A 15,241-nucleotide genomic window follows, 5' to 3' on the forward strand; every position below is an offset into this window, starting at 1 on the left:
TTAAAACAATAAAAATCAAATTGAAGCAACAATCTTACCCTATGCCTTAGTTAGGATTTCATTACTGTGAAGAGACACCATGACCAAGGCAACTTGTAAAAGACAAACATTAAATTGGAGCTGGCTTACTGTTTCAGAGGGTCAGCCCATTATCATCGTGGTAGGAAGCATGGCAGTGTACAGGCAGTCATAGTACATTTTATGTCCCTTTCCAATGTATTACTTTTTGCATTAGCTTGTTATATTTTATTTTATTATTGTCCATTACAAGACTATTTTCTAGTAGGAAACAGAAGGGACTGGACCTGGATTGGGGGGAAGGGAGAAGTAATTGGGAAGAGTAAAGGGAGGACAAATAATAATCAGGATATATTATATGAGAAAAAAATTTATTTCCAATAAAAAGAAAATTAATTAATACATGAATTTTTGAGAAAATATTGTAAACAGCTAAATAATTTTTCCCCTATGCCCATGCATTCAAGGCTATTTCCCACTTTTTCTATTAGATTCATTGCATCTGGTTTTATGTTGTGGTCCTTGACCCACTTGGGCTTGAGCTTTGTACAGGGTCATAAAAATGGATCAATTTGCATCTTCAACGTGTAGACCACCAACATTTGTTAAAGATGCTTTCTTCTGTCCACTGTATGGTTTTTGGCTTCTTTGTCAAAGATCAACTGTCCATAGATGTGTGGGTTTACTTCTGAATCTTCGATTTAAATGCATTGATCAATGTGTCTGTCTCTATACCAACACCATGAGGTTTTATCACTATTGCTCTGTAGTACATCATGAAGTCAGGGATGGTATTTCCTCCAGAAGTTCTTTTATTGTTGAGAATTGTTTTGGCTATCCTGGGTTTTTTTTTGTTGTTGTTGTTGTTGTTGTTGTTGTTGTTGTAGTTTGTTTTTGTTTTTCATATGAAGTTAAAAATTGCTCTTACCATGTCTGTGAAGAATTTTGTGGGAATTTTGATCAAAATTGCATTGAATCTGTAGATGTATTTTTTCATAGCAACAAGATGAAGGGAGGAATTTGAGTGGTCCAGGAGAAAGGGAGGGCAAAAGATGACTGAATTAGTGGGAACAGGGGGCAGGATACAAACCCAGAGGGCCAGAAGAATGAATGGAAATATGTAGCTGTTGGAGGTGGGGGTGGGTGAACCTCTAGAAAGTTCTAGAGATGGGGAAGGCTCCCAGGAATCAGTGTTAGTGGACTTAGTTAGAATGGACAACAGTGGAGAGATGGAACCAATAGTTAGTGAGTGTCCCCTGTGGAGGGATGCGGATACCAACCTACCATCAAACTTTTTGACCCCAAATTGTTCCTATTTCAAAGAAATGCAGTGTTGAAAATGGAGAAGATACTGAATGAATGGCTGACCAGTGAGCAGCCTAACTTGAGATCCATCCCATGGGTGGGCACCAAACCCTGATACTATTACTGATTCTATGTTGTACTTACAGACAGGAGCCTAGCATGGCTGTCTTCTGAGAGGCTCTGCCAGTAGCTAACTGATACAGACGCAGATACTTACAGACAACCATTAGACTGAGGTCGAAGACCCCTATGGAAGAATTAGGGGAAGGAAGGAAGGAGTTGAAGAGATGATTAACCCCATAGGAGGACCAACAGTGTTAACTAATCTGACTTCTCAGAAGTCCCTGGGACTAAGTGACCAACCAAAGAACATGTACTGGTCTGAGACCCCTAGCCCATATGTAGCAGAGGGCTGCCTTGGCTGGGCTCAGTGGGAGAGGAAGCTCCTAATCCTGTAGGGACTGTAATCCCCAGGAAGGGGTATGTCCAGGTGGGCACCCATTCAGAGTTGTAGGGGAGAGGATATGGGGGAAAGAACTCTGTTGGGGAGGGACTAAAAATGGGATAATATTTGTGATGTAAATAAATAAAATAATTAATTAATAAAATATACAAAAATAAGAAGGCCTGGATATCTACAAAGGCTTTTTATAAAACAAGTCAGATAAAGAACCATCAGAAATATAATCAGAGTCCGATCTCAATAATTAACATATGAAAAGTTTATAATAAAATATTTTCAAATCAAGTCAAAAACATATGCAAATAACCATTTACCTCATGTTGGCTTCATTACAGTCAAGGACGTATGGTTCAGTACATGTAAACCAATACATAGAATTCATCATAGAAATGGATGAACATAGGGATAGAAATTGTATGAAGATCTCAACTGATTCAGAAAAGGCTTTATCAAAACCAACATTCTTTCATGATCAGAACTTTGGAGAGGCTATAGGTTGTGAAAACATATCTCAACATATTAAAGGCTATATTAACAGATCTCTATGGTGAGGAGTGTGTTAAGTGGAAAAAAACTCAAACACTCCAGCTAAGTAAGGACAATACAAGCATGGCCACTTTCAACACAATAAGACAAGTAATGGAAATAAGAGGAAACAAGTAGGAAGGAAAGAAGTCAAAGCATTCCTTTTTGCAGGAGATGTAATTCTATACATGAGAATTTCCAGTGACGCCACCAAGTATATCTCCTAGAGTTGATAAACACTCTCACCACATAGCCAAATCTATGACATTTCTGTATGCAAAAAAACAAACTCAGTGGAAAAGAAACCAGAGAGTCAATTCCATTCCCATTCAAATCAATTCAAGTCAAATATTTTGGAATAAGCCTAACCAAGTAAATGAAAGAGCTATATAATGAAAATTAGAACATTAAAGAAAGAAACAGTAGAAGACACCAGAAGATGGAGAGACCACCCATGATCTTGTGTTAGGAGGACTAATTTTATGAAAATAGCCAGGTTGCCAAATGTACAGATCCTCATCAAAATTCCAAGACAACCATTTATAGAAATTGAAAAGTAAACCCTAAAATATTCATAGCTAACATAATTTAGACACTACTAACACAGCTGAAAGTATTTGCATTCCTGATTTCAAGGTATATTACATTGCCACCATGTTAAAACAATCATGGTACTGGCACACTGATTACTCAAATAAAATTGAGGACCTTGTTATATGAATCCATGTACCTATTACTAGATTATTAACAAAAATGCCAAAAAAGGACATGTGGAAGAAAATACACCATTTTCAGCAAATGATGGTTAGAAAATCGGATTATCTACTTGTGAAGAAATAATCAATCTTGTCCTGTGCAAAACTCGATTCCAAATTTTGGACAGATCAAAGATCTCAGTGTTAGACCTAAAACTCTTACAGTACTAAAGCAAAGAACAGGAACAGGCTATAGGTTCAGGTGCTATGAGGAGGGACAACTACGATGAAGGAATAAGGATGTTTGAAAAAAACATGAAACCTAAAATTTGTACATCTATTATGTATAAGGATTGGAATACCCTCTTCAAGTTGTTGATCAAGTTGGGAGTCCCAAAGAATTCCCAAACATGACAAGAGATAACCATTTCTCTCATTGCCTACTGGAACATCATCTTACTGATGAAGACAGTACACATTTCAGTCACAGGAGGCTAAGGAATCTGCCGGTACTGACTTAGAAGCCTTCTCCCTGCTGTCTACCTTTCGAAGAAACAGAAAGTGCTATGGACATTATGTGGGAGAAATGTCATCAACACTCCTATGCAGCTGAGAGCCATGCACTCTAACACGCTAAGAGGAGGAGTATCAAACTTCCTCAAAGACTTCTATCTCTGCATATAAATTAGTGCATGTCCCAGTCCTCTTTAGGGAAGTTTCCTTTCTAGAGAATGATGACAAATTGAGTTTCAGAATCGGCTAAAGTGCAGAGAATAAATCTCTATGGAGTTCTCAACCATAATGGGACTTCCACATTACATCGTTCTCTCCAAGGCCCAGGGGACATGATGGAAGGGAGATGGAAATATGACAATGGCCAGAGGTCAAAGATGACCGCTACAAAATAGTGCAGTCTGAACATGACAGGTTCATTGTGCTCATGAACTTATGGTGGTTGTGGCTAACTACACAAGACCTGTTCAAGGAAAGGCTACTCACTCAACATTACAGCATGGATGGAGGGAGAGCACAGAAGCCATCTTCCTAAGAGGAGCCATTAGCTGCTGATGGCTGCTGGCAGAAGGGAAGGCAGTTTTCAACAGAGGTATGGCTCCTGACAGATTGATAATGCCTCCATGGATGGCTTTACACTCATGTGCATGTGGGCAGCATTACTGGATTCAGTGAGTCACAATAAATGTAAAAGTAAATGAAATTGGGTGCAGACGTACATGGATGCAGATCTGGGAGGAGTCAGAGGGGCAAGCGGGGTTGTATACGATCACAATACAGGGCACACATATATGAAATTCTGACAGCGTATATATTTAAAAAACTGAAGCTGAACAAAATCATGTGAGATTTTGCCTTTATTAAACTTTGCACTCTAATTACAGCTGAGCATTTCATTTGACAAGCAGCCATGTCATTCTAAAAATACATCACAATACTCAGAAGAATAACTCCAAGAACAGTGGCTGACTTTTCAGTTGTGCATGGTGAGTAGTGCAAGAAGTCACTGAGAAACAGAGTTTAAATCACATCAAATGAGGGCTGTAGACAAGTAGCTACAATGGAAAGCACTTTTTCATGACTGGGTTACAAAGAGCTTGTACCTAAATGTATCCCTTTCTTCTAGGATATGAATTAGGGTCATGTATTAGAGGAATTAAGCTATATGTTTTCTATGAGTTACAGTAATGCTGATGGGTTCCTTATGTTTAAGAAATCAACAGAAGACACTGTAATAAAACAGCCCTCTGCTGGTGACTATAGGAGACATGTAGCCACTGCTGAGAGTTTCTCTTCACTCTGCTGGCTTCTTTAGGAGTTCTTCTGAGATATTTTCACTGCGACTGTCTTGAGCTCAGTGTATTCATAAACACCCTGTTCACCCCTAGAGAGGGAAGAAAAATTGCCAATAAATATGATTGTGTAGTGCAGTTTAAGTCTATAAGTTAGTATAAATTGGTGCTATGTTTTTCTTGCTTATCTGACTAGGGACAATGCAAAATATTTACTGAGGACACAGTAGTTTATCTTGTTCCTAGCTGACCATAAGCTTTATGACCAAGAAAAACATTCTTAAGCTTGTCTCTTATTTTAAATAATTAGGTACTTGGCTTATTTTCAGAGAAGATATCTATTGTTTATACTATTCTACTTGATCATATGTTTAAATACTGCATAACCCAACATGATCAGACTTTATAGGATCAATAACTAAGGGAGGTGAGGCTCTTCTTGCACTATATGATCATTGAAGAGCTGCAAAATAAACCACCAGGGACACTGGAGCCTGCATTCACCATCTGCCTCTCACAGAAGTGGTAGTCATGTTCAGGTAGAGAGTGACCAAGATCCACTTTCATTAAGGGTGTTCTGTTCTTCTAAAGCTGTAGTTTAACAGTATCTTCTGATTCTGGGACACACAGACATCCAATCTTTGTTGGTGGGATTTTTTTTCCTTGTATTCCCTCTTAAGAAGAAAGGAAACTGAAGATTGGCCTGATTCAGGCTTTTCAGATCTTAGGTATCTATTACTTAACTTTCCACAATACACTTCTAAGATTTTTAAGCCAATCCCAACTGAACAGATGCTGAGTCAAGTCTATCTGTGGGTACCACGATAACTTATAAGGGCCTTATCTGAAACCAATTTTGGACATTATGATCTGTTTCAACCTGGTGAGTGATTTAGTTTGGAAGGATTGCACTTAGTGATGTTCTGCATAGTTTGGATATGAAGATTGATTTATATGCATATAGGATTATTCTCAGGGTCATAGAACCTATACGCGCTTAAGATTACAAAGGAGCTTCACTGTAGGCCTTCCCTACCAGCATTTCTCCTGATTCTGTCATGTGTATCAAATATGTCTCATTCTCCTGAGCAATCAGTAATCCCCATACATCGGTTGTTTTGTGTATAATTCAAACTTCTAAAGGTATCCCTTGAAAATTTCACAGTGTGTTTTTCAACATAATCGAAGAGCTTGACTAACTCGTCTAAAGTTCATTAAAATGTAGTGTCTTAATAGTTTATCTCAAAGAGGCAGGCTAATTAGCCCATAATTTTGGCCAACTTGCTTTCCATTGTATTTAGGGTTATTATAGCACTGAGCACTCCCAGTATTAATATCCTACCAGTATATACATGTATTGGTACAGTGAGGCTGACCTGAATCATCTTTCTCAGAAATACTGTCCATGTATTATTTTAATGTAGACCAGAGGAGCATCTATCTGCTTACATTTCTCCTTAGCTGAGAAAAATCGATACTTTACTAGCTCTGGCTTCTAAATCTTTTCTACACAAATCGCCTACGCTAATCATCAACTATTGATTCTAAGTCCGTGTATCTATATGAGGTCAAGGTTGCATTTCTAGTAAACCTGCACATAGCAGCTGAGCTTCTCATGACAGTCCACATGATGTCTGTGAGGCTAAGCTATGTCTGTCTCTACTCACTGCATAGAAATAGGCCTTAACACATGGTCAGACAAACGTTTGACAACTGATTTGACCAATACAGTCAAGAAAATAAAAATTCATCCAAGTTTGCTATAGGAGGCCCTTTGGGAACCCTGTTTCCAAATTTGTTAATTCTGTATATCTGCCTTTCAGAACGAATCACATTCTAACTCTTGGAAGGAGTCATTATCAGTAATCACCTCAGTAATTCTCTATAGACATTTTGCAGGAAATGGTTTCTTTAACAGATGTTTCATAGCTGTTAGGTAGATGTCACCAGAAGTGTATCAGTTTGAGGTCAGGCAACCCTCATTTACTTAGGAGGTATATTTGAATACCTACAGAGTTTCAATATTTAATTTCCTGCATCTCAAGATCATGTTTGCCCTTTTCCCTACTTTCAGAAAATGTTTCTTAAATAGCTTCTACTCACATATAGAAGACACAGGTCATTCTAAAAGCAGGCAACAATTTAGTTACCAAGTTGGGGTATACTTAGCATAGTTGTAGGAGCTTAATAAATTATATGTGATCTGCTATTGCTTTTCTGCACTTAGGGAGAACTTTCAAAATGTAAAATATTATTTAATACTAAATGTGGATGGAGTTTTTGTGAGGTCGTGAAAATAGATCCATTTCCTGGAAGTGGTACTCCTCTTCACAAACTTAGGCATTTACTGTAATATAAAGTTTAACTTACATTTCTCGCCCGTTTCCAGACATCTTGAACCCACCAAATGGGCACTGCACAGATAGAGCCACATAACAATTCACCCTGAAACAGAGAAGAGATAACAATTAACTCATGTATAACTTCTAAACTGGAAATTTAAATACACAGAAATCTCCTTAAGAATTCCTTCGTTTCAACCTAATATGATCACTGAGATAAAAACCAATGCTATAGTTTATCATGCAGAAATCATCCACATATTACCTAGAAATAAATAACACAACTAGGTATGAATAGCTATTTTTAAAAAATTAGCTTGAATCATCACAGAGGGAAGAATCAATCTATCATAAATGGAAGTGTCTGAGGCTGGGATTGAATGGCGTTCTTTAATGCCCTCTATGCAGGAAGCTGTGTGATGATCTTGAAATTTACACACTTAGCAGTCTAAAATAAACTCTATTTAGCAATTATAATATTTATCAATGTTTATTTCATCTGTTTTATTCATTGATCAATAGATGGTTTAAAAATAGCAGGAATTGGGCCTAATTATTCAAGCTGGTAATATATTTAGAAATATTTTTAAAGACATTACTGCAGAAAAATATAATATAAAATGGGAATAGAATTAAAGAGAAGCTTAGAAGCAGACCCAAGATAATGCAGAAGAGTGGTGAGGGGATTCAATTGCACAGGCCAGGAACAATCATTTTAATGGTAATATAGAGAGGATGATATTTTATATTTTATAGGGCTCTTGTTGACCTCTGCCAGATGATTTATAAAAATATGTAGTACACAGCAAGTTTCTAGGAAATGTAGTATATGAATATGTCTGAGTTAGTAACACTGAATTTACCAGTACTTTTATCATAGGGAAAAAAAAATCTGCTGATCATTATTATGCTAACTAGATGAGAATTTGATTTATTTCCTTTAAGAAGTTTGAGGAGAAATGCCAATTTAAAAAAAAAAACCAACACGATTTTGAGCTATAGTGCTTAATGCTAATTGTGTATTAACATTATACAGCAGTTTTGATAAGTTTTATTAAATAAAAGATTTTTTATCAGAGTAAATCAAAGAGACATACTAGGAAATGTTTGAGTCACAAACTTATTCCTCATTTGTTTATTTATAAACATTTTTCATTCATCATGTGTGTGTCTCTGTGTGTGTGTGTGTGTGTGTGTGCTTATGCACTGCAAATATATGCACATTTTGAGCAACTTAATGGAGGCTAGAGGTAGTGTTTGTTTTGTTTTAATTTCCATTTTCTCTCCATCTTACCTTTTGAGACTACATCTCCCATCAAGCCTGGAGCTCACCAATTTAGATTAATTGTCTGACCAGTAAATTCCTGGTGTGCTTCTGGCTATGGCTATGGTCACACTGATAGAAGCACAGGCCAGCATATGTGGCTTCTCCATGGAAGCTAAAATGAAACATTTTTTATGCTAGCACATCAAGCACTTTCCTTGCTGAATCGTCTTCTGCTCAACTCTACATCACTGTATTGAAGCTCTCAGGTGAGAATCCCTTCCCTGAAATACAGGGGAGCACAACTGTTCCAGTTCTGGGTGGGGGTGGGGTGTTCAGACTATGAACTACTCACATAGATTTTACTGGCTAAAAAATCCATATTTCACAATATCAAATTTGAAATGACCCAAAATACGAACATTACCATGCCATATTTCAGGTCATTTTGGATTTGGCATTTTAGTGCTATGCAGCTTAAACTTGGACATGGCAGAAGTTAAGTTTTTCTACAGAGTGCTGAAGGTCAGCCTCCCACTTCTACTATCTTTGTATGATCCTGATAAGTTACTTAATCTCAAAAGACTCCTGGTTTTGTTTTGTGTTTTGAGTTAATCACAGATAAAGTTTGAGATAACAAATAGTAGTTGTCAGGTAAGCTAAAATGAAGAATTAAGAAACACTTTGCAACTTTGAGCCAATACTTGCTAAATGAAGACTCTTACTTTGCTAGGAGGAAAAGATTCTTCAAGCTATCACATGCCTGACTTTCCTTAAGAGGACGAGGTGAGAGAATGAAAATAGCTGTCTGTAGCTGTGATTGAGCGAAGCAAGGCTTGGTGAAACAAGGGTGCTGAGGAAAGAGTCCAGAAGTGAAGCACAGCCTTTGAGAGGCACAACCAGAAAATGTGAATTAAAGTTAAATTATAAAAATCAAATAACAAGAGCATTGACTTAGGGGTTAAGAGCACTGGTTGCTCTTCCAGAGGTCCAGAGTTCAATTCCCAGCAACCACTTGGAACATGACCTGATGCCCTCTTCTGGTGTACAGGAAGACAGCTTATTCATATACATTAAATAAGTAAATAAATCTCAAAACTAAAAATAATCAAAGAACAGTCTAAGTCAAGAGCTAGAAAAATGGGTAGAGAGATGACTTAGAGTTAACAATACTTGCTGCTCTCCCAGTACCCACATTCTTGGCTTACAAACGCTATGATCCCAGTTCCAATTAATCTGATGGCTTTCTCTAGCTTCTGCATGCCCCAGGGACTCACGTGATGCAAAGACACATATGCAAGCCAAACACCCATTTACATAATTCATTTTTATAAAGAATAGCATCATACCCCTATGCCAGCTACTCAAGAGCATGATGTAGAAAGGTAAGAAATCCAAGGCTAGTGTTGGCCACAGAGGGAGTTCAAGGACAGATTGAGCAACAAAGTGAGTTCCTGTTTCATATTAAAAAGCATAAAGTAGACCAGGATAGATAGGCACTCAGCTAATGTATCACCTTAGGCTTAATATTAAGTATGGTAAGTTGATAAGCAACAAAAATAACTTCTTTAAAGTCCCAATATAAATTGTCGAATGTAAAGTTGACTATGACAGAATTATTCCTTCATCTCACATATAGATAGCAGAGTGCCAATTGCCATGTGTGTGTGTGTGTGTGTGTGTGTGTGTGTGTGTGTAGCTATAAAATGGTCAATAGTCTACAGATGTAATTTGAAAAGCTGGATGATGATGATATCTATCATTTTATTTACAGAAACTACCTCTGTAACCAGTCAGATAAGTTCTATGAAAATTCAAGTGTAGAGGAGGTCAATTCCCCCTGCCATGTGGCTGACACAGGAAGGGCACATCTTACTGCACTTACCACACTATCCCAGCCTGAAGAGCAGAAGACACAGTGATGGCCCTGTCCAGGTCTTTTGTGAAGACTCCTGCTGCTAGACCATAGGGAGTATTGTTGGCTCTCTTGATCACATCATCTATGGACTTAAACTTCATGATTTGTTGCACTGGTCCAAATATCTACCGAAGAATGACAGAAAAATAGGTTAATAGTACAGAGACTACATATGCTTTAAACACACAGCATAAGCTTGCCTAGAAACCATTCTATGTTGACTAAGGTGCTGTCTTTCATCTAAGACCTATGTGTAAGAGTTAGAATAGGTGGTCCTGGCTAGTGAACATAAAAAAGGTTTTTATTATGTGTGACATTCTATGTGGAGTAGACACCAGTTGTTACAGCAGCATTCATTCTCACATCCTGCAACAGAGCTTCCCAAAATGGAAGGACTGTACAGCAACTCCCTGACTGCATTATTTTCTTATAAATATCCCAAAACTTTACTCCAATTTTCTTCATTGTTTAAGTTACTGCACAAGATAACAAGACCAAAAAAGCAGTGCTTTGCTCTGATAGTAATCAATAGACAATGATTGAGAACAATGTTTATGTTTTAAACACCAATATATCAATGATTTAAATATCATTCATTTTTATATGTGCATACATTTGTGATTATAAAACTTGGCTAAAATAACACAGAGCACAAGTTTTTATTCAGATTTTACTAGTCACCCAACCATATACAACATTACCAACAAAGTAACAAACAACCAAACAAAAGACTTACTACCGAAAGCCTAACTCCAGAATCATCCTTTCTAACCAAAAACCAAGTCTCTGTCAGGGGATAGAGTAACAGAACAGGAAAGAAGAGTCCTGGTTTGTCTCATCCAATATGAGTCAGCTCTACACTTCTACTGGAATCTCATCAGTAACACTCACAAGCAAATCAGTTGATATCTCACCCTCCAGGTAAGAGAAAACACTTGGATTTTCTCTAGATATCTGTATTCTAGATATACAAAATGTCTATCTAAATTTCTGTATTTTAGAAAGATGACAATCAAAATTAAAGAAATGAGAGGCTTCTTCTTTGAATGCTAATACAATGTCTTTGGAAATGTGAACATGGATTGGTAAAAACTGGCTCCGAGTCCATCTGCTTGGTATAAATCTGTTAGTGAATGTTGCCTCAAGGCTAAGGACAGAGCCTGAGATTCTAAACTCTGTCATGACCCCGTAACCCGGAAGAACAGCAGTGTGAACATTGGAAATGGGAAGCAGGTAGAGCAGAGCTATGGTGAGTTTACACAGAATTGCTGCTACTTAGGTGCCATGGTGTAGACTCTTGACTCCAATTTTGAAGCAGCAAGTGAGCTATTCTACTGTGTTCAGTAGAAGAACATTATAGATGTTTCCTTGAGTGAAGACTAGTTTCTGCTTTACTGTCTTTACTGACCTTGTTAATCAAGCTCCACAAGGACAATAAGTCTAATCAAAGAAGAATTGTCCAATAAGTACAGGAATTTAGATGCAGTTGTTGAGCGAATTCATCCAGACAACCTAAGAATGGTGGATGATCCACATACGTATGATTTTTATTTCTGTTCTTTATATTTATTCCCATTATCTCTTTGTTGATATTCTGAAGCTAACAAAAATAACCTCTGACACATGAGGGACATGGGTATAAATTCATTAAATAGGAAATTGTGATTCCACTTGTTTAGTCATAGTATCTTCTTTTTGGGGTGTAGTATGTGACACTTCCATTGTTCATGTGCACGAATCATTGCTTATACTAAAAGCCTTCAGGTTTGTAAAGAATATTAGTTGTCATTTTAATCACAAACTAGTTCTTCCTAATTATACATTGAATATCTGGGTAACATCCATATTTCATGCTCCTTAGATTGTGTCACCCTCATTTCCCTTACAACGTCAGTCCACTCTGTCTCTTTGAGCTTAGGTTGACTTTTTTATGTTCTTCTTATAATTGAGATCAGTCAATACTTGCCCTTCTGTTCCTGACATATGTAACTTAATATGTGCATAGTTATTGCTGGTTTAACAAACGACAGCATCATTTCCCATTCCTTTAAGGCTGTGAATGAAGCACTTATAAAAGCTGTTGTGACTTATGTCTTTGATAACTTTGTAGGCCCCCTGGATTCCTCACTGCTCAGTCTCGTCCACAAAATATTTAAGACTTTATAGGCAACCGTTTCAAGAAAATAATGTTCAAGAAGCTGAGTTTTTAGAGAGACACACAGCTCACACAGAGAGAGAACAGGGCAAGCCTGTGAACAGAATCACATGGAAACATTACCTCCTCTTTGGCAATGCGCATCTCATCGGTCACATTGGAGAAGACTGTGGGCTGGACAAAGAAGCCTTTGTTCCCCCAGCGTCCTCCACCACACTCCAGTTTGGCGCCTTCTTTCTTCCCACTCTCAATGAGATCAAGGATTTTAACATGTTGCTCCTTGTCAATCTAGTTGATAGAAATTCCAAGAAGAGACATGATGATAAACATAACATACTACAAATGAAGACTTCCAAAGTGCCAGCAGGTGACATACATCCATCTCATTCTTCAGTATGTTTTCTTCCTCAACAATTTCCAGGAAAGAATGCTTGAATGTATTTAAATTGAGTACAGTTAGGAAAGAATAGAAATTAGTGACTTGAGAATACATGAAACTTTCACGTAGCTGGATTTTGTTCACATTGGAAGAAAAGGTTTTTTTTTTTTAACTGTTTAAAGGCAAATATTTAATTGAGCCTGGCTTACAGTTTCAAATTTTTAGTCCATTACCATCAGAGCAGGAAGAATGGCAGCATGCAGGCAGGCATGATGCCGGAGAAGGGGCTGAGTGTTCTGCATATTCACCAGAAGGCATCATGGAAGAGACTGTCTTCCAGTCAAGCAGTCGAAGAGGCTGTTTCGTACTGGCCAAAGCTCCAAAGACCACCACCCTAGGAATTCACTTCCTTCAAAAAGGTAGCATCTACTCAAACATGGCCACACTTCTTACAATACCACTTCTTAGGGCCAAGCATATTAAAACTCTACGGTTTATTTCTACTATGAATTCTTTCATATATTTCAATATGACTAGGACATGCAAAGGCTTTAACACATTAATTACTCTCATAAGGTTTCTGTCTAGTATGTGTTCATTTATGTATTCAGAGACTACCGTGGCATGGAAAGGATTTTCACCTTCAGTACACTCTGTCTAGTATGTATTCTTTTATGTCTTTGGAGACTACAGAGATATGCAAAGGCTTTTCCACATTCATTACATTCATAAAGCTTCTCTAAAGTGTGTGCTCTTTAAGTGTTTGGAGAGTACAGTTACAATGCAAAGGCTTTACCATATTCATTACAGTCATATGGCTTCTCTCCACTATGTGTTCATTAATGTATTTGGAGATGATTGTGGAAAAAAGTTGCTAATGATTGAAGACATTGATTTGGGATCTTAGTCCTGAGTGAGAAAAAGGAATGAAGTGAGACAGAGGACTTTGAGTCAGGTCCAGTGGGTATATCACTCGAGAAGCAGATGCTTTTGATGGTTAGAGACCCCTCTTCTTCAGAGACTGAGCCTGAGCACCTCTAAGTGATGCATGGTATGGCATCCGTAGTTACTGCTGATTGGGATCATCCTCAGTTCAGCTCAGTAGGTGGCATCCCAACAGCTAACACTTTCTGTGTATCTTCTTTGTACTTTAACAGAGTAGGTATGTCTAAGCATAAGTCAATTACCATGCCTGTGCAACATTTTAACTATCTTACATAAAGAAGAGTGAAAAGAAGGTCAGAATTCTGTTTGGTGATATCAGAATAACCCATCTCATTCCACATGGCATTGGAATGTGGGGTCATCCCCATACCTCAGCTCTCATGGAAGGAGGTAAATGATTATCTTTTAGCTCTCACATTATTGGTTTAAAAAAACAAAACAACAACAACAAAAAAAATCAAAAACAGGGGATCTGAAGTGTGATGGAGTGGAAAGGGGGCAGGCTAAAATTTAGGTCAAAGCACTTAGAAAAGGGTCAGATTTTTGCCTATTTAACATGTCTCTTGTCCTGCCTTGAAAATGGCACTCTTCATATTCTTGGGCTCTGTCAACTCCTCAGTCACTCAAGGATCAGAAGAAATTCCATGCATGCTCTCTAGTTGTCCTTAACTCAATTCCATCTTGTAAGTAGAAAATTATGCCACGACAATCAGTTATAAGTTTAGACACTGTGGCATAGTATGTGGTACCATGTTGCTGTAAATTTTTCTGTACATGTCACTGAAGGAGATAATCTCCAAAGAAAATGTCTTCATTTATAACCCACTAGGGAGTTCTGGCAGTTATTTTTAAAACAAGGGTCATTGGTATTGCTTCATAACAATTACTATAGTAGAACTAAGTGGCATTGTTATTAGATATGCTCAATAAGGAAATGTTCAGGATATTTTGTAAGATTTTAGATTGACTAGGGATAATCTCAGCATTCTTTCTCAATACCTGGTCCCATTTAATAGTTTTTATGTGCAGAGGCTTTTATTGTTTGTGGCCAGTCTAAGAAAATCCATAGATCATGATATTACTATAATAGTTTAAAAATATATCTTTTGGCCAAACAGAAAATGCCAAGATATTCTTTTGTTAAGAACAAAAGCTTCGGATCCCTGCCCTCAGCAGCTCTCTGCTCCCAGGCCCCCTGGAGGGGAATTCTCGCCGCCTGGTCAGGCGGGCACTCCTGAGGCAGCAGAGCGGAGGAGACCACCAACGCTGCCCACCCCTGCCCACATCCCTGCCCCAGGAGGAAACTGTTAACGGCCTCTGGGTACCCGTAGAGGAGGGCCCAGGAGCAGCAGGTCCACCGCGTCTGAGACACCGCACCTGAAGGGACCGACCAGATAAACAGCTCTCTGCACCCAAATCCCGTGGGA

General features: G+C 38.0%; 1 protein-coding gene across 1 annotated transcript; it reads right to left on the reverse strand.

Moving 5' to 3' along the window:
* Positions 1–4,358: 4,358 nt before the first annotated feature.
* LOC116892672 (aldehyde dehydrogenase, cytosolic 1-like) lies at positions 4,359–14,176 on the reverse strand. Its single transcript, XM_032894500.1, has 5 exons — positions 14,087–14,176; positions 12,614–12,778; positions 10,303–10,460; positions 7,182–7,256; positions 4,359–4,903 (listed from the first exon to the last, which is right to left on the reverse strand). Exons 1-5 carry the CDS (start codon positions 14,174–14,176, stop codon positions 4,831–4,833), a joined length of 561 nt encoding a protein of 186 aa, XP_032750391.1. The 3' UTR covers positions 4,359–4,830.
* Positions 14,177–15,241: the final 1,065 nt, after the last annotated feature.

This window comes from Rattus rattus, chromosome 2 (assembly GCF_011064425.1).
Source record: "Rattus rattus isolate New Zealand chromosome 2, Rrattus_CSIRO_v1, whole genome shotgun sequence".
Classification (NCBI taxonomy): domain Eukaryota; kingdom Metazoa; phylum Chordata; class Mammalia; order Rodentia; family Muridae; genus Rattus; species Rattus rattus.